A 21338-nucleotide genomic window follows, 5' to 3' on the forward strand; every position below is an offset into this window, starting at 1 on the left:
AGCAAAGAACTCAGCTAAGGATAACATGATGGCAAGCATAATTGGCAGTCATACAAACTTTAGTGAAAAATTGAAGGGTATGTATAAGTACTTTAAGGCAGAAAGAGGTTCCAAGAAGGACATTTCAGAAATCATTAATGAACAAGAGGAATGTGTATGTGAGGATCTTCAAAAGGCAGAAGTATTCAGTCAGCAGTATGTAACGATTGTTGGTTACAGGGATAATGTCCAGACAGAGGAATTGACTGGACTAACACTAATGAAGTATTACAATTTTCATTTCATTTCAACAACATAATGTACAATAAGATACAAACATTGAAAACTAGAAAAGCAGCTGGAATTGATAAGATTTTGAGGGATATACTAAAGACAATGGGTTGGGTTATAGTACCATATCTGAAGTACTCATTTAATTATTGTTTGCATGAAGGAGTTACACCAAATGAATGGAGAGTTACTATACTAGCCCTGTGTATAAAGGAAAGGGTGATAGACATAAAGCTGAAAATTACAGGCCAGTAAGTTTGACATGCATTGCATGCAAGCTTTGGGAAGGCATTCTTTCTGATTATATTAGACATGTTTGTGAAATTCATAAATGGTTCCATAGAAGGCAGTTGGAGTTTAGGAAATGTTATTCCACCGAAGCTCAACTTGTAGGATTCCAGCAAGATATAGCAGATATCTTGGATTCAGGAAGTCAAATGGACTGTATCGCAATTGACCTGTCTAAGGCATCTGATAGGGTGGATGATGGGAGACTACTGGCAAAAATGAGTGCAATTGGACTAGACAAAAGAGTGACTGAATGGGTGGCTATAATTCTAGAACATAGATCTCAGAGAATTAGAGTAGGTGAAGCTTTATCTGACCCTGTAATAATTAAGAGGGCAATTCCTCAAGGCAGTATTATTAAACATTTATGTTTTCTTATATACAATATAAATGATATGAGTAAAGAACTGTAATCAGAGATAAGATTTTTTGCAGATGATGTTATTCTGTATAGAGCAATAAATAAGTTACAAGAAGTGACCAACTGCAAAATGACTTTGATAATGTTGTGAGATGGACAGTAGGCAATGGTATGATGATAAACGGAGTTAAACGTCAGGATTTGAGTTTCATAAATGGGAAAAGTCCTCTCAGTTTTAATTATTGCATTGATGGGTTGAAAGTTCCTTTTGGGGATCATTGTAAGTACCTAGGTGTTAATATAAGGAAAGATCTTCATGATAATCACATAAATGGGATTGTAAATAAAGGGTACAGATTTCTGCACATGGTTATGAGAGTGTTTAGGGGTTGTAGTAAGAATGTAAAGGAGAGGGTATATAAGTCTCTGGTAAGACTCCAACTACAGTATGGTTCCAGTGTATGCGACCCTCACCAGGATTACTTGATTCAAGAACTGGAAAGAATCCTAATTAATCAAATGAGAAAAATTTTACCAATTTAGGACAAAATATTTCTTTGTTGATTTCTACAACAGACTTGAAATCAACAAAGACATCAAAATCAATCACTACTGATCTGCATTTAGGCCAGTCGCCCAGGTGGCAGACTCTCTATCTGTTGTTTTCCTAGTCTTTTCTTAAATGATTGCAAAGAAACGGGAAATTTATTGGACATCTCCCTTGGTAAGTTATTCCAATCCCTAACTCCTCTTCATACGAGGGTGAGTCAATAAATAAGTCGCAAAACTGAATTGAGGCAAAAATAATCAAAGTAACTTTCTGGCATTTATTTCACTTTTCGACATATTCACCCTGTACATTCAGGCACTTATCCCATCTCTTTACAAGTCCTTGAAAGCCAGCAGCAACGAAGATCTCTGGTTGCTGTCGCAGCTAACGTGTAACCTCACAGATTACGGCATCATCTGTATCAAAATGACGGCCATCCAAATTATTTTTTAGGGGCCCAAACAATGAAAATCACTGGGAGCTAAGTCAGGACTGTACAGTGGATGTTCGAAGCATTCTCCGCAGGACGAATAGGATGCTCCCCATCTCTGATGCTTTTCCTTCCAGGGTTAAACTTCTCGATCCAATTGAACAGAGCTTTCCGTGAGAAACAGTTTTCACCATAGACGGGATGCATTTCACGATGCACTTCTTCTGTGGACATTCCTTTGGCCCACAAAAAATGCACAACTGCACGCTGTTCTTCTCGTGTACAGTCATGCAACACATGTACCATCGTGTACTAACAGCCTCTGACTGACTGAGTGCCTGCGAGATGTCGTACGACAAGCATACATATGCTGCCATCTGCTGGATAAACTTGCGCACGTAATTTCAAATGGTATAAGGCACACACATGTTTGCGACTTATTTATTGACTCACCCTCGTATAAACAAATATTTGCCCCAATTTGTGATCTTGAATTCCAGCTTTTTCTTCATATTGTGATCTTTCCTACTTTTAAAGACACCACACAAACTTATTTGTCTACTGATGTCATTCAACGCCATCTCTCCACTGACAGTTCGGAACATACCACTCATGACATAGAATTCCCATAGGGAACCTGAAATATTTGTCCCAAATGAGTAAATTTATAATACCAATGTAGTTAGTCCATTATTGGACATTATAAATTTTCCAGCTAACTCATTCCTGGTTGCCAGCGTTTCACCCCAGTGCGCTAAGTTTACCAACTGATGAACCCAACTTAGCACAACTCCACGCTGTTCTTCCCATGTACAGTCATGCAACACATGCACCATCATGCACTAACAGCCTCTGCTTGACTGAATGCCCCCGCGTATTGCTGCTAACCTTCCCCTACTTTCCCCTCACACCAGCTCCCTTCACACACGACCTCCATAGTTCGCCCCCAGGCAGCCACAATCATCCACGCTGAACTAGTCCCTCTCGGACAGGCAAGAACGTAAGTAATCAGATGTGCCGCACTCTCTATATTTTTTCATTTATTGCTTTATATCACAAGATACAAAAACTCGCCTATTTTAATACTAACAACAGCCATCATTCTCGTTCTACGGCCCTTTACTGCACATTCTACACACGTTATTATGTTCAAATATTCCACCTAACTTTTCAGCAAGAAATGTCAACATCATGGCAATAAGACGACCTTAACATCCGCTCATCGGATTCCTTACACATCGTTTTTATTCTACTGGATATAACATTGTGCAACACATTATCAAACTTTCACAGACACAACAGAAAATTGGATGTCAATACAGCACCTTCTAAAAGAAGAATTTTAACGCCAAGTTTTACTGAATCATCCCATATGGACAATTTTAATTTTAATGTCAACAATATATTTTCAAGTGTTGTGCTCTGAGCAATCCTGAACACTCTTCACCATTTTAATCGACGTATTCGGCTACCCGAATTATATTAATGTGTTACTTTGTCCTTGTCCTTGTTGCTTTCTCTTAAAGACTTTTGTGGCTGACGAAACATGTCCCGTCATATTTTAAAAATAATAGGTAAATAATTAGATAATAAAAAATCTTGGTATTGTAAAGGTGGAACATTTGACTCAACCTTCAAAGTATATTAGCACACTGGGACAAAACGCTGGCAACAAGGAATGAGTTAGCTGGAAAATTTATAATGTCCAATAACGGACTAACTACATTGGTATTATAAATTTACTCTTTCGGGACAAATATTTCAGGTTCCCTACGGGAATCAACATCTATGTCACTGATGGCCAGGCAGGCAACAATTATTGGAAATGAGACAAAGCCTCTCATAGTGGATTGACACCAAGTAGCCTACACAGTTGCAACCACACCCCACCTCCCAATGCTCCAACACCCAGCGCCCACCTAAATGTAACACCTGCGGCGAACACCATCCCACCTACTCCCGCAAATGTAAAGCCCGCCCGCAACCACCTGAAAATCGCCCTGAACCCGTAGCCCCATTTCAAACAATAGATACCCCCACCCAACCCACCCAATCCATCTTCCCTCCTCCTACCCTTGAGGACATAATTCGCTTTGTTACTATGTCACTCATGAACATTCATCCTTACCACCGACCACTGGTTCTGGCTAAACTCCAGGCAGCGGCCAACCAAACTCTCAACGCCCACTTCCTAACCTCCCACTCAGGGCTAAACACCCACTTCCACTTCACCCGTCTAGAAACACAAGTATAAACATGGCCCATAACCCATCCCGTCGATCCCGGCCCCCAGAACCCATCTCCATCCTCTTCCTTAATATTCAATCCTTCCACTCCAAACGACTGCACCTAAAAGCCCTCACTTCACAATACTCCACCCACGCAATCCTTCTCAACGAAACAATGCTACGTCCCTACCAGACAGCACACCTCCCCGGCTACACAATCCACCGAGCCGACCACCCTCACGACATAGGGCGCAGGGGTTCCGCCATTCCCGTCTGTTCCTCCCTCGCTAACGCCCCCCCCCCCCCCCAACTTCCCAGAAGCCGTCATAACTACCATATACTTCCGCTCCCGGATCCTACACCTAGCAACCATATACCACCGGTCAAACACCCCCCTTCCATTGGACTTCATTACTTACCTTAGCGACACCTTCCCCCACTTCATACTCATGGCGGACCTCAACCTCACCCACCGATCCCCCTGCACTATGACCCAACTACAAAACCTCCTAAGCGATCTGAATTGCTCCCTGATACCCTTCCCTGGTCCCACCCGCCCCGCCTCCAACACCACACCAGACGCTCTAATAGCCCACAATTCCCTCATCCACCTCATCACAGTACAACTATTTCCCAGCATCAGCAGCGACCACCTCCCGGTCCTACTCCAAATCCCACAACCAACTCACGCCCTCCTCCCCCCCCCCCCCCCTCCCAGGACAATCCATAACTTCCACAAAGCCGATTGGCCCTCCTATCAAGCCACAATCAACCAAGCACTCGAGTACCCCCCTCCCCCTCCTACCGACCAACCATCTGTAGATAACATAAATACATTCATTCTCTCTGCATTAACCACAGCATCAGAATCCAGTATCCTCACAACACTCCACTCCCCATCCCGACCCCGACTCCCTTCCCGCTTCGTACATCTCCAAAAGCTGTCCCATTCATATCACCGAGAATTCATGCGCACCTGAGACCCATACTTCCTTCAATTACACTGTCAAATCTTCCGAACTATCTGCAATTATCTGGCTGCCCATACTCGTCGCTCCTGGTCCCAAACCTGCTCCAAACTCAACAACCTACAATCCCATCCCGCCAAGTTCTGGGCCAAACTCCACACCCTCCTCGGCACCAAAACCACACCTCGTTACCCCATAATCCACAGAGGCATAGCACCAGCGAAATCCGAGGAAAAGCTGGAAGTCTTCGCACAGCCCTTCCGCCAGCGTTTTAACACCCACGGAGACCCCCACTTCGATAACTCTAACACAGACCTATATCTAAACCACGCCTCCTCACCCCTACTCAAACCCTCTAACACCCACGCCTTATCAAACCACCCTCTCGACGCACCCATCACCCCGGCCGAAATACAGTCCGTCCTTTCCAAATCCCGGAATACTGCCCCAGGACCAGATAAAACCCGGTACCTCCACTTCCAATACGCCTCGCAAAGCCTACTATCCCTACTGGCCGACCTCTGTACCTTCATCCTACGCACCGGATTCTACCCCTCATCCTGGAAACACACCACAATGCTCCTATTCCCCAAACCAGGCAAACCCCCCTCCAAACTCACAGTCCTAGCAAAAATCCTAGACAAAATCCTGGTCCGTCGCCTCCACCCCCACCTACAATCCAACCATCTACTCCCCACATCCCAGTTCGGCTTCCGCCCAAAACTCTCCACAGAAGACCAACTTCTCCGACTCACACAAACCACAGCCAACAATTTCAACCGAGCCCGCCCTACCCTCCTAATTACCTTTGATTTCCAGCTAGCCTTCGACTCTCTCTGGCACCCCGCCCTCCTATTCAAACTCAGGTTCTTTGCCCTCCCTACCTCCTACGTTTGCCTCATTTCCACCTACCTCACAAATCGCTCAACCGAAATAACCATAAGGAACCAACTTTCACCCTCCTTCGCCCTCACATTAGGCGTCCCGCAAGGCTCACCCCTCTCCCCACTCCTATTTATCCTATTTGTGGCCGACATCCCCCAACCCCCTCCCCCCATCCAACTCCTCCAGTTCGCCGATGACACCGCCATCCTAGCCCCCTTACCCACAGTCCAAGCCATCAACCGTGCAGTCCAACCCTACCTTAATACCTTCCTAACATGGTGCGACCGGTGGCACCTAAAACTCAACCCAGAAAAAACCCAGTCCATCCTCTTCAGGCGTAGACGGGGAAAAACCAGCGTATCCCGCAACCCAAACAACCTCCAACTCCAGATCTGCAGAGCCCCTATCCGCACACAACCCACACTAAAACACCTAGGTATCCTATTCGATCAACACCTCACCTTCCGCCCCCACTTCCAATCCCTAAAAACCAAGACTGCCACCCAAGGCCGGCTAGTGCGCCGCCTAGCCGGGACCCGGTGGGGTCTCAAATCCTCACTACTCCTACACACCTACAAATCCTACACGACCCCAAATCACCTATGGCCTAATCACCTGGGCAGCCGTTGCCAACTCCCATTCGAACCTTTACCACCCCCTACTATCCACAGAACGCCGCACAGTCCGTCACGCCCTCCGACTCCCCTTCCGATACCCCACGGCTGACCTACTCGCAATATTCCCCTTCCCACCCCTAGACTCCTACATCCTTACACAGTTCCAGCGAGCCTATCACCGAGCCCCACACCGCGACAACCCAACCCTTAACCAACTCCTACGAGGAGACCCACCCCCCAACCCCCACCTTACCCAAACACCGTTCTATCTTTTCCGGTCCCTCACCCCACCCGATGGAGGTGCTACTTAAGAAAAAGGAAGCTGTGACGCTAAAACCCTTCACCATAACTCCCATAATTCTATAATCCCTCTACCCCCTTAAAAATCCCACCCCATGTAAAACATCCAAAATACTAAAAGAGCCCTCGGCGACCTCCTCCCACCATCAGATATTAATGTTAAAATACAAACCCATGTATTAATGTACTTCTTGTATGTTTCAAAAGCAGAGAATACCAACTACAAGCAACGTAAAAACTCTGTAATAACACCAAACAATAAATCTTGTAAAACTGTAAATAACTAGTAATTGTAAAAATTCTCAATGTAAACATTTTGATAATCAACAAGTGTAAATACATTCGTATCAACAACTGTAAATAATATTGTAAATAACTCTGTCACCAACAAATGTATTGCAAATAACCTACGTAATGTAAATAACCTATAACAACACCATTGTTAATATCCTAATAAACCCCCAATAAAAAAAAAATTTTAAATAAAAAAACGGGGGTAAGGGATATATTTCAAAATATTATAGAAATCGTCACTAATCAAGAAATAATGGAAAATGAACAATTATTGACGTTAAAACCACAATGTAAAAAAAAAATGAAATTTTAACCAGAATGTACATTTTGAAAAGAAAATAAACACTTAGCCAAGAGGTCGGGACCCCCTCCCAACTCCTTCAACATAGCAAATCTCCTCCCCCACTTCCAACTCCATCAAATCCTCCAACCCCGCCAAATCTCCTGGCCAGAGAGAAGGCGTAACCTTCTAGGTGGCCTGCCCCTTCCCTTCGGGAAGGGGAATGAAAACATTCCCCTTGGTCCTTGGCCTCCACAGTATGCACTAGCTATGCGTCTAGGTGGGTGTGCTATTTACCAACTGATGAGCCCAACTTAGCACACTGGGGCAAAATGCTGGCAACCAGGAATGAGTTAGCTGGAAAATTTATAATGTCCAATAACGGACAAACTACATTGACATACCACTTAGTTGAGCAGCTAGTCTCCTTTCTCCCAAGTCTTCCCAGCCCAAACTTTGCAACATTTTTGTAACACTACTCTTTTGTCGGAAATCACCCAGAACAAATCAAGCTGCTTTTCTTTGGATTTATTCCAGTTCTTGAAACAAGTAATCCTGGTGAGGGTCCCATATGCTTGAACCATACTCTAGTTGCGGTCTTACCAGAGACTTATAAGCCCTCTCCTTTACATCCTTACTACAACCCCTAAATACCCTCATAACCATGTGCAGAGATCTGTACCCTTTATTTACAATCATATTTATGCGAGTATCCCAATGAAGATCTTTCATTATATTAACACCTAGGTACTTACAATGATCCCCAAAAGGAACTTTCCTACTGTCCATCTCACAACATTATCGAGGTCAATTTGCAGTTGCTCACAATCTTGTAACTTATTTGTTACTCTAACAGCACTGAAAGGATCAATCATGATCATGAGATATCATCTACAGGCATCCTCCTCATAAAACACTCTAATGCTGCAAATCAAAAATCTCTTGCTTTGATTTTTATGTTTCATTTTAATTTATAGCAACCCTACGCTATTGATGTATAAACTTGCTGTAATATCCTGGATCCTTGAGGTCACCAGTCATTTCAAGCAGGTTAATAAAATAAAATAAAAAAAGGCCTAGCACACTGTAGACCATCATTCTTCTTGCTCGCCAACATTAGGGCACTTGAGGCCTAGGCCTGCAACTCCTCTTCCCCCACCACACCTTATCATGCTTTTCCTCCCCCCACCATCGTTTGAGTGATCATACCTTCATGCTTTTTCTCCCTTTTCAGCAGTCATTTTCATTATCTTCCTGCTTAATAATGGCTATTGACCACACGGTTTTGCAGCTTATATAAAAAATTTAAAAAATCATGGCAACTATCACCACTGCCTGTTAGTAACCATGATGACTGAATAATATTTCCACATCAGCAATGCTCACCATTGATGAAGTTTGATATAAAATTCTAAATTTGTAAATAAGTCTATTATTATAGCTCTTAAAATAAAAATATATAAGATGTAAAGGGCTAGAAATAGTATTTTCTGTAAATTTTATTATGAACCCTTTTTAGATAGAACTAATATTTGCAGATATAGGTGGAAATCTGTAAATGTTCCATGAATATCAATGTTAATATTTCTCATAGGGTAAAAAAAAAAAAGTATGAAACAAACGATCTGAAGTTGTATTCTACAAAAGTTTTATTATGTACAATTTTCCAATACAACTAATATTAACAGAGAAATCAATCAATTCCTGTTTGGCCCCTTGATATCACTATGTCACTGTACAGTAATCAAGTAATACATACACAGCCCAGTGCTAAGTGATCAGGAAATTCTGTTTAGCCATTTGCCCATGATGTAATAATAAACAGGCAAAAAATTTAAATTAACCTACTTTTGATTTTTGAATATGTAATTCATGATAAAAATGAAGAGGCAAAATATTGAAGTATCTAGGAATCCCCCCCAACTGCTCTACATCACACCAACTCAGAGGGATACCAGGACTGGGAAGGAAGTGTCTGTGGCAAAGTACAACCCCAACATTTGGCTGGTGTGAAAATAGGAAACCACAGAAAACTATCCTTGGGGTTGCCAACAGTGGGGTTCAAAACCACAACCTCTCAAATGCAAGCTCACAGCTTCGCGATCCAAACCACATACCCAACTCACTCTGTAATTATAATTTTATTTATATAGATTTACTTGAAGAAAAAGAAACAGCAGTGCAATGGATTTCTGTTTGTTTAATAAGATACCAATGAAAACACCTTATTAGGAACCATAATGGAAATAGAGTTGTCATGTACTTCAGATATAGGCTATTCTTTTACACAACAATGTGGAAAGGAAACAGATCTAGGATGAGTGAAGAGGATCTGTGCATTTGGTAAGGAGAAAGAGGTAGACCAGGATTCTTGTTAGACAGTAATATCTGGCAGCAAGGCATAATGGTTCAGAGAGGATGTTTTAACTTTCCTAAAATAGATTCAATCATAATCACATATTTCTTCTAACACTTACAGTGACAATGAATTTATAATCAAACCTGATTGCTTGGTACATGTGCCAATTGGTGACACAAGCAGCATATTCTGCAGCCTCTAGACGATGCCAGTATATGGTACTAGCTAGAATTTCCTCGTTAAGCAGAAGTCCTCGTATAAAGTCATCACGTGTTTGGAAGTCAAAGTTGTCCGAAAACAAGGGTGGAACTGCAGGAGAGCAGATGGAAATGTGAGTATCTTGTAGGCTGTACAGAATATCTACTTTTGAATTGTCCATGAATGTCTCCTGAAAATAAGAAAACCAAAATAAATTAGATCTGATTTATATACCACTGGTACCTTGCTGACAAAAACTGGAGTAATAAGATCTGATTCACAGATAAAGAATTATAGTTCTAATATTTAGGTACCACAATTTATCACTGTACGAATTACAACCGCTTTGAAAAGATTTTTGTTTAATTAAGTTCTTCAGTACAATATTTACATTGCGTCAAATGATGGAAAGGTATTGCGAATATGGGAAGGACATGGTAGTAACATTTCTAGACATTGAAAAGGCATTTGACAGTGTCCCAAGGAATTTGCTATGGAAAACATTGACAGAGGCACAAATCGAGAATTAAACAATGCAGATGGTAATAGCATTGTATCAAAATTGCAAAAGCTGTGTTAGAACCAAAGTGGGTCAAACTGAATGGTTCAGAGTTGAGACAGGCTCAAGACAGGGAAGTGCATTGTCTCCCTTACTCTTCATTATCATCATGGATAGAATTCTACATGATATCAAGGAGAAGATGATGGGCCAGCAAGTATAGTCTATGCTCTTTGCTGATGACATTGTAGTTTGGGGAGATAATGAAGAGGAAGTACAAGACACAAGTTGATTTATGGAATGAGATAAGAAATTTTGGAATGAAGAATTGTACTGCAAAAAGCAAGACTTTGATCATGACGAGAGGTAACAGAAAATCCAGGGGGAGGGTTATAAATAGGAAATGAACCTCTTGAAGTAATAAAAATTTTAAATATTTGGGCAGCACGATGTCACAAGATGGAAATTTGGATGAAGAAATTGATTTAAGAATACAGCAGTCTGCAAGTTTCTATCAGTGTGTGAGAGACATTGTATGGAACAAAGAAGTGCCAATGAAGTGCAAGAAGGTTTTATACTCATCCTATTATAAACCTATACTGACCTATGCTTCAGCAGCCTGGACGTTGACTAAGCGGAACCAAAGTAAGATACAGGCAGCTGAAATGAGGTTCTTGAGGAGCATACAGGGAAAGACATGATGAGATTGAATACAAAACGAGGAAATAAGGAGAAGCATGGGAGTGTGTAAACTTCAAGAAGAGACTGACATAGCAAAGATAAAATGGTTTGGGCACATGATGAGAATGCCAGGAGAGAGAATACCAAAGGGAACATTCATGGATACAGAGACTGCAAAGAGACCTAGGGGATGGCCTAGAATGAGATGGAGGAGATCTGTTGTGGACTGTATTGCAAATAGAGGAGTCGATAGCAATAAAGTACTAGAAGAGAAAGGGTGGAAAGCTCGAGTAAGGTGGAGGGCTTTGGTACACTACCCTACCCAGAGAGAATCTGGAAAAGGGAATGGATGAAAAAGAAGGATTAAATTCTTCTGATCTGAAAGAGAATGAACAGAAACTTAGATCCTAGCAAACAATTTAAGTAAAGGATTGTGTAAGATAAGAAAAACTACTGTCACATTTTGAAACAAGCTTCTAAACTCACATTTGTTCCAAACTCTTAAACTTTAAGCATACAAACATTTTGGATTGCAATAGTTATGGTACAAATTTGTAAAGATGGTGAACTAAACAAACAACAGTAAATGGTTTTTCAGAAAGGTTTACCTAGTAACATAATTCTGAAAACTCTGTTTACAAGGTCTAACTATGACTAACATTTGACTCTAGACTTTGCAGCCTACAGACAGTAAGTTGCACAGAAAGTATGGAAATATACATCTGAAGAGTATCAGTTAAAGTTTGTATTAATATCAAACTGAGAGAAGTCTACGTAAGTGTTATAGGGAACATTAAATGATTGGCAATGAGATGAGTCACCTTTTGTTTTGTTTTCAAAATATGAACATATATTTACCAGTGGAAAGGTTACTTTCTTATTTCCAGCACCCAATTTCTGATGAAACAGCACTCTGTCTGTCAATGAATCAACAGCTAAAATTGTCTCATCATCAGGAGAGCGAGACTTATGCCCCACTCCAGCTTCTTTGTAAATGAGGGTCATTACAGCTCCTTTGTCCTGCTTAGCGAACTTCCTGCAATATACGTTTAAGAAATAATTCCCTTGAAAGAAAAGAGTTATACATTTATAACTACAAAATTCTAGAAAACTGTTACAATCATGGTGGTTTAATATATTATCATTTTTATTTTCTTCATTGCTGATGTCCATTACGATTTGAAAATAATTTTTATAATAAGTTCACTACTGTGTTTTAACACTTTCAACACTACCATATTTTAACATGGATCCTGGATGTGAACTGGGTCTTTTTGCTCATTTTTAGCACATTATGGAACAGCGAAACATATTACATGCCTGATTTTTGTACCATATTGTGCCCTTCAAAAGTGGTAATATTTTATTAAGAGAGAACATTTTATTACAACAGTGAGTTGGGACATTATTTCGACAGCCAGGAAGGGGAATTTCAACACTTCCGAGCCGGCGAGAACAAGTTATTTGGAGACTGGATTTCCCGGTTTAGCAGCGAGCAAGGGCGAGTCAGGAATTCTGTTAGTTAGATGTCCTTCAGTCAGCTGTGTGTGCCACGTGACAAGGTGAATAGTACGTGACCCGGTCGATCGATAAAGCCAAGGACGATTGACGTAAGACAGTGTGAGCTAATAAAATGACAATCTTCGCCTGAAAGTAATGGATCGACCAATCAAGATTAATTAAAGGACACACTTCCGTCTCAAGATGATGAAATAGTGGTATTTCCACAGGAAAATTTTATTCTGGATTCTGCTTCTGAACTCTGCATCTGATAGTTACTCTGACTCCATCTACTGTCGAGTTTAGACGTCTTTTACTTCGCTGGGGAACTTTCCCTCACAGAAGGCATTGAAATTTGAACATACAGCAATTCAGACATTCCCTAAATTCTGTCTACGAATAATTTGAGATTTGCAAAAGATAAGTGTTTTTACCCATCTCAACAAGCATCGGGCGTGTGTCCTGGACTTTTTCTAAGACCTGTTTGTCAGTTTCAGCTTTTTCACGAGGAAAATCAGGAGAGGAAGACTACTGGTTCGAGTACATTTCAAGATGCCTGTCCTTCCACAAACTGAGTTCTGCTGCTGTTTCCTGTACGCCCTCATGTCCTCAATGAGCTTCTAATTATGTGAGGCACTTCAGACATGGACGGGACATGGTTCGATGGTGGGTGAGGTGATCATACTCTAGGTCATCAGCCAGAATCCAGCAGTCAACAGTCACATGAGTACCATTTAAAAAAATTTCTATCTATGTATAATTTGTGTAAACATAGCTTTTTCTTATTCATTTAGAGTAACTTCTATTAGTATTGTTATAGTTAGATTTTTCATTCCTTCTTTCCTTTGTGAAAGGTAGTTTGTGTTACTGAATGAATGTGTATTGGACTCTATTAGCTAGTCATTTGAGTGAGTGTCTTCGAGAGGAATTTCGATTGGCTCAAGTTCAGTATGGCAGGAGAACTAAAATTAATTTGACCTCTACGTTAATCTTGGTTGAGTTTAAAATGATTTTATAATTTAACTGAAACCAGATGGGACAGTATTTCAGTGCCTTTCATTATGTTAAATTTCATTCTATGATTATACGACGTTTCAATGGATTTGACATACGCTAGAGTCATCTGAAATGTTATTGTACAGTAGCCTTTGCGAGTGTGATCATGCGCGGTCAGAAGTAGTAATAATAATAATAATAATAATAATAATAATAATAATAATAATAATAATAATAATAATAATAATTACGGGCTAAAAACATAAATAAGGTCATGAGTATAATATTATTTACTCTTGAGCGAGATTAATGTGTGCTCATTTTGTGTAAATGTAGGCCTGGAACATGGCAGTATCCTGACGGATCATTTGTATATTTTACTGTGCTACGATACTAATTTGGACTTGTAGATGGACACTATAATTTGAGGGATAATTTGTGCATCCATTATAGAGTCATTTTGGGAAGAAAATATGTTATTCAACATAATTTCTTCAGTTTGAGCACAGATTAATTGAGAGACACAAGTATTTGGAGAATAAAATTAATACCGCAACTCATGAACCGTAAGCACGTATTTTCGATTTTTGACCTGTGTTATAGGCATTTTTAATCGATAATTTCCTGATGATTTCTATTCATAATATTCCCTTGGACATCGTTGTATGATTAATTTCTTCACTGAAGTGATAATCTTGACTATCACATCCCAAGTCGACGCAAGGAATTTTACATGATATCGTCATCTTAAGAATATTTTCCCTGACTTAGATTAAACTCAAAAATAATAATCAAGGGTTAGTATTCATGTAAATAGTTTTATAATGTTACCGTGTGCCTCTGTGTGAATGTGCTGTGTGTAATTTACCCATATTTTGTGTACTGTGATTTTTCTTGTCAATATTTGTGGTAATATTCTCCGTTGTGCGCATAAATTTGGGTTGATTTTATGTCATTTTCGTGTGCTCATAATTTGATTGTATATGAATCTTTAGTAGATTTTTATTGAATTTTAAGATAGGATAGGGTCTTATCTACTAAAGAAAAATGAATAAGTAGAGGCCATGTCAGTGGATCGAATTCACGAACTCGAATTTATAGATATTACATAACCATTAATTATACGTAAATGAGTAACATGTGGATTGACATGACGTCAGATTTAAACTGGTTATGAGAAGATTATTCACTAAATAATTATAAAAATAATTTGATCGGTAAATTTTAAGTCTAAGAAAGACAAATTAATAATAATTTCATGAAGGAAAAATTTTATTTTACTTTATTTTATTTTTAATAAGAGGGAGAAAGTGATTACTTTTCCATTAATATTACATGAGATCCAGAGGAAATATTTTAATTTTCGAAATAATTTAATTATTATTTGAGAAAGTGTTCTCGGAAATCAATTTGATTTTGTTACTAAGTTAAATGTAGGTTAATATTTATTATTATAATTGCAGATTCGAACATCTGCCGTCCTTTAAAATGATGAAGATTTCTTACCAGTAGTAGCCTGAAGAGAAAACGATAATACAGAATTTCCTAGGTTTTGTAATTTAAATGTTATTTTGGAGAGTGTTAGTTATAATAAATGTGAAAAACTTATTTTAGCGTTCCTTTCATTTGCTGCTAGTCCTTAAGCTATCCCTGCCCTTAAAATTTTCTGCACAGCCGGTAAGCGAACAGTCTACCTCTGAGACTCTCGCTCACCGGCCGAGCTGAGCCCGGCATGATGGGGGCAGTATGAAGGTGTCAACCATCCAAAATGAAGATGTTAATCAACAAGAGAATATCTGGAGTAATTTAATTATACTAGTCTTATGAAAAACATGAAAAAAATAGTATGGAAAAAAATGTTTACATTGAGGTTAGACCAATAAGCTTGCTCAAACAATAAAAAATAATCATTAATGCAACTACTTAGGCCGCAAATAAACACAAATGCAGTGGACTAAATATTTACCTATTTAGGAATAGTTTGTTTTCGTATGGTAGTCCTGAAAACATTGGACTATACACAGTCCTACTTTGCACTCCTTGCACCACCATATACTCTCTTTTCTGACACGCTTACCACTTTCCTTCTTGCCCCTGCCTGAGCATACCTTGCAATAACGAGTAGCATTCACCCAAATTTCTGTAGGCAAAGTATTTCTATCGTTTGTATTCAGAGTAAAATAATACAGCTAAACACTTACGTTCCAAAGTGATGTAATAAATAAAAATCTTACCTGAACAATCACTTGATATTGTACTGTTTCATTGACCTGATCATGAATAAAACGAGGTATTACAACATCTATATTTGCCATGCAACGTAGTAAGATGACAGAGATTCTATAGTTGAGCAATATCTGAAGAATGTACGGACATATCGAGTTAAATAGGCCATGATTTCGTAATAATAAAAATACGGACACATAAAATCTAAGAAGCCGTGAATATGCCGAAAAAATGTTAATTTGGCGAATCAAATAAGCCATGGTCACGAAGTAAGATGTATAGACCTGTAGAATCCATGTGGCCGTGATAAAAAAACCAGAATGTTTTAATTGTTAAAATTGCAACGGAATAATAAAATTACTTTTTCACGCAATATAAGAAAAATCGTCACGTAAAGAGGAAAGAAGTTTTCTACGGAGCAGGAGCTGAAGAATTAGTTCATCAAATAACTTTAAAGAAAAGGATTGCACCAATATCCGACGTAATATCAAGGCTGATAAGGAGGAAAATATGAGAAAGGAGAAGAATAAATAGTTGATCGGTGACCGAAACTTAAACCGAAAGTTGACGCGAGTCATCTAATGAAATAAGATGTTGCATATTCAAAGCATATTGGCGAAAGGCTAAGAGTTAACTAGATTACCTTATAAAGTCTGTTACTGAAAGTTACTGTTGAATTTTGGTAGAATAACCTGTTTAAAGAACTATAATTTAGATACTGGGTATAATTTTGGAAGACTATATCATGATACTAGTGATGATGTCGAATGTTTTTCTCACATGTGAACAACGGCCTCAACATGAATAACTAAAACAAACATGGGGCTGACCACTGACGGAAGCCACCCAGCTGACTCTACTAGCCCGTATCTGGATAATGCTGCCCGTTGATGATGCAACGATTGCCTGGAGCCAGCCCGCAGACTACGGACGACCGAATGGAGATCTAGCCCAGTCCAGTAATGTCAGCAGTGAAAGCTAAGTTCTACATCACATAATTTATTCACAGTAGTCTTAAATATTCATACATTAGATATAGTGTGTAGATATTGGCAATGTGTTTTTGTGAGGGTTGTTATTTTACGTCTTTGAGATTCGATTCCAATGTGCAGGATCTTCGCAAAGAAGTTAAAATAATTGATTTATAACCATGGGTGTAGGTAATCTTCATGTATGTGAATCAATGCCCTTATGTAGGAATGCTTATAATCAATTATGAAGAGATTTTGAATTATGTTTCGACCTTTACCAAAGAAAAGTGACGTACATAATGTGAAATAATCCAGCTGTAATGCAGAAAGAAGATAGATGTTTTCGTAAGTTATTAAGACTTGGTTATCGATATACCATGATTACATGTGAGTAAATATGAACCTATATTATTCATACTTGTATTTCTTTTTCAGAATAGTGTGATTATGTGTATCAGGATTGAAATATTACCCATAAATGCATCGTTGTAGTTTGATATTGAAGTGTTATGATGATACGCCGCGTAGGAAGAAATGATTGGTATTTATATGAGTAAATAAGAATATGAACGACGTGTTGATGTGATTATATGAATAAATATTCGTTGGGGGAATATTTGTGGTTATGAATGACGCGAAGTGATAATGTTTACAGTTGGTAATATGGAGAGAGTTATATATTGATGATTTTCTGGTAGTAATTACGATGTAATACTAACCACCGAGTAAAATTAATGTGAGGGGCATGATTTTTATAGCAATATAAGACATTTTTGGGTTAATAATATATTCTTACGATGAAATACGCCACAGAATCCGGAGATTGATAACCTTATACTGTCATCAGATTGAAACTTCCAATTGAAAATATTTAGGACTAAACTTGATTTCTTCTAAGAAAAGTTCACACGTCGTAATGTCTACTGTTTGGTATTTGTTGTCGAAGCCATGATTTGAGGAGAGGAAGCATCTTCCTAATTTAAGTCCCTGCCATTGATAAATATTGACACCAAAAATATTCTTTAAAATTCCATAATATAGTAAATGAGCTTAGATACAATCATGGATCTCGAGAGATGTAAGACTTGATAGGATGATGATGATAATCTATTATTAAACGATACCTACATTTAATTTTTAGGATATAATATGGATATATTTGTCCAGCAACATAGTCCAACTGATTGATTTTTTTTCTTTCTATGAATCGAAATATATTTAAAATAACAATTTTGAGCTATAATTACTGGAACTTTGCTTGCACTGCCAACGTTACAATTTAAGAGAACATTCAAAATGGGATGACAAAATATAAATTTAACACGTATGAAAATAGGCAATTTTGATGGTTAGGAACTTGGATTTTAATTAATGTTAATTTATTTGCTTATGAATGCATTTACAATTTTTTAAATTTTCTTGATATTTTAATTCCATGTATATCCAACAAGATTGTTATATAGTGTGAATGATAATTATGGTTTATGAAATTATGCAAACTTTTCTTTGTTTTCATAGTGCACATAACATATTTATTTAACGGGAAGACTGATTAACCTCAATCAAAGACAATTTTCATTTATCTTTTGGAAAGGAAAGACGATTAATGTAACTGAATGTTATTTCTTCTTAATAATTCATCCCTTACAATTCATAATATCGAATAAATCAAGAATTTTTACATTTAAATTAATATTATTGCAATTATTTTTTCATATTTATAGTAAATAAGTTTACACTGAATTCTTACATGAATATTTCTTGGTTGACTGAACTTGGACGATGATTTTTCATTGATGTTTACGGATGGATGGTATTGCTGGTAAATTATACGAATGGAAATGTGGGTTCCCAGTTGACCTCACGTTAAAAATATACCTTACTGATGCATGTTAATTATCCCTGGGAGGTGTCACGTGGCATTTCGGAGAATGTTTCGACGATTATAGGGAAATGTGATATGGAGATAACTGCTTGAATCGGAACTTATATTGGCAAAATGAAGTATTTATTCACCGAATAATGGAAATTGATGTAGCTTGATCCATTCACTTGAATCCAAGACATGATATAGACGGGAAAGGGAAAATAGCTGGAGTAGTAGATTGGTCGCCCGATATGGTACAATATGTTATCCGGTTCGTAAGCAGGGTCGTCATCACTTTCATCCATCTCTGAACCCGCTTCTCTCGATAAAATATCCAAAATATCACTATAATTGAGCCGGCGTGAAGACATGTTTACACAGTAACACAGCTGACAGCATCACAGATTTGGCACATGCAGCACACGGCACACTGAGTGCTTCGGTAGAGGTCACGGCAAGGAAAAAATACCCTGTTTATCGTTTCAGTTCGAAACTCCCGATAACTGCTGCATTCTAGTGGTCACTAGATGAACTATTACCTCCAACCAAGGGACGGGAACCGTACGTGATACATGTAGCTGAATATAAACACACGAGAAAATCACACCCGTATCACATACGGGCACCGTCCCGAAGCAGGAAAGCAGCACGCCCGTATCCCATACGGGCATAGTGATGAAAGTGTTAACAGTACACAAGTTACATTATTGGAGCACTTTCAACTGACTCTCAGGAGGAACAAATGATTTCTTGTGGTCATACCAAATTGCAGTTCTTTTTGCTATTTGCATTACGTCGCATTGACACAGAAAGGTCTTATGGCGACGATGGGATAGGAAAGGCCTAGGAGTTGGAAGGAAGCGGCCGTGGCCTTAATTATGGTACAGCCCCGGCATTTGCCTGGTGTGAAAATGGGAAACTACGGAAAACCATCTTCAAGGCTGCCGACAGTGGGACTCGAACCCACTATCTCCCGATTACTGGATACTGGCCGCACTTAAGTGACTGCAGCTATCGAGCTCGGTAAAACTGCAGTTCTAAAATAATGTATGTTATGATAAATTTTTAAAATAAAGTTAGTAATGGGTTTCAGGAATCAACCTAGAAAGTGTCTTTATAGCTGTGGCAAAGGGAATTGAAATATGTTGCTGCCAATCATCTGCAAGAGTACATACTGGATTCAGCAAGAAAATCCAACTAGCCTCTTTCACTCCAAATCCAGTACATAATCTACTAGATGTACCCCTTAAACTGAGCAACCTTAGTGGAAGAGATTGGGCAGCTCCAAGATTCACAACCTTGGAAGAACCATGGCGGATATGAAATATCACAAACTCCAACCTACAGCTTTTCAACTGTCAAAAACACTGCAAAATTCAGCAGAAGCTACCACCTCAGGTGGTAATCAGTCCACCATCATCTTGAGCAACAAATGCAGGCATTCAGATTCTGGTGAGCATGGACCGGCATGTTTGGAAGAATCGGTCACTCCAGGAAAGACTTGAACACAAACGTCAAAACGTCTTCACAACCGTTAACGTTTCTCACTTCTGAGGAACAGTAAACTGAAATAACTCACTGATAGCTTATTTCAATATCAAATCCTAATCACAGCCAGGCAAGAAATAAGGTTTACTGATGAACATGTCTTAGTCACTAGGTTACAGGATCCTTATAGGTAAAATGGGCAGATATGTCATGAAAACTGTCTATAGGCACACGATTTATTGCCAGTAAGAGGATTCTAGAATAAGTTGAAGACTTCACCCCCCTAACAGACAAGTCTCGACACTTTCCTTCAAATACTGCTGTCAATGGAGGGAAACGACTGACTGCATCCAAGACATACCTTTAGTTACGCATGTCCCCTGAGTGGTGTTAAGGAACAGTCACTTCAAAGAGAACAACCGAAGCCTAGAAGATAAAGGTAGGCAAATAATCAATGTGATCTGGCTTAATTACATTACTATGAGTACAACTCAGAAAAATGGTCCTTTTAAGGACCAACCATACAGATGTCTTGTGCCTAGTATCCGAATTATCCTAATCAATACAGAAGGCATAAGTTGAGGTAAGTGTCAATATCTACAAAGTGTTTCTCTAGAAAACAGAATTGACATAAATCTAATACAAGAGGTACATTCATCAGATGAAGAGCAACTGAACAGTTGGGGTTGAATTTCTAAATATGAATTTATAGGGGCCATCTATCATGAATATGGTGTTGCAACATTCTGCATATATGAAGAACAACTGAGAACTTTTTTTTTTTTGGCAAAACTTGCATTGCCAAAAGATTGAATTTTTTAAGAGACACAAAGCACTGTTTTCCAAGAAAGACTTAAAAATTGTAAACCTACCTGTTATGCTAATTAATTTTATAATAAGGGCTTATTAAATGGTGATATATTGAAACGGGAATGCCCTGTCAGCATTTGCCGTTCATGTATTTCTTGAGAACGCACTAACACCCAACTGAATGGATTCAAAACGAGCGACGAGCGCGCAGGCATCATGGGTGACAACATGCAAGCAAGCGCTGCTACGGAGTGCCAGCCAAGGCCAAGTGA

At 39.0% G+C, this 21338-nt stretch overlaps 1 protein-coding gene across 2 annotated transcripts in view; it reads right to left on the bottom strand.

Annotated features, from left to right (window-relative positions):
- Positions 1-21338, bottom strand: part of LOC136871910 (translation initiation factor eIF2B subunit epsilon) — a 152366-nt gene that overhangs the window by 78562 nt on the left and 52466 nt on the right. For both annotated transcript variants that reach the window (XM_067145627.2, XM_067145628.2), the window contains exons 4-5: positions 12067-12244; positions 9974-10218 (exon numbers count right to left, since the gene is read on the bottom strand). In XM_067145627.2, the coding sequence (XP_067001728.2) occupies positions 9974-10218; positions 12067-12244 (423 nt within the window). The remainder of the gene's footprint in view (positions 1-9973; positions 10219-12066; positions 12245-21338) is intronic.

Source organism: Anabrus simplex, chromosome 4 (assembly GCF_040414725.1).
Source record: "Anabrus simplex isolate iqAnaSimp1 chromosome 4, ASM4041472v1, whole genome shotgun sequence".
NCBI lineage: Eukaryota > Metazoa > Arthropoda > Insecta > Orthoptera > Tettigoniidae > Anabrus > Anabrus simplex.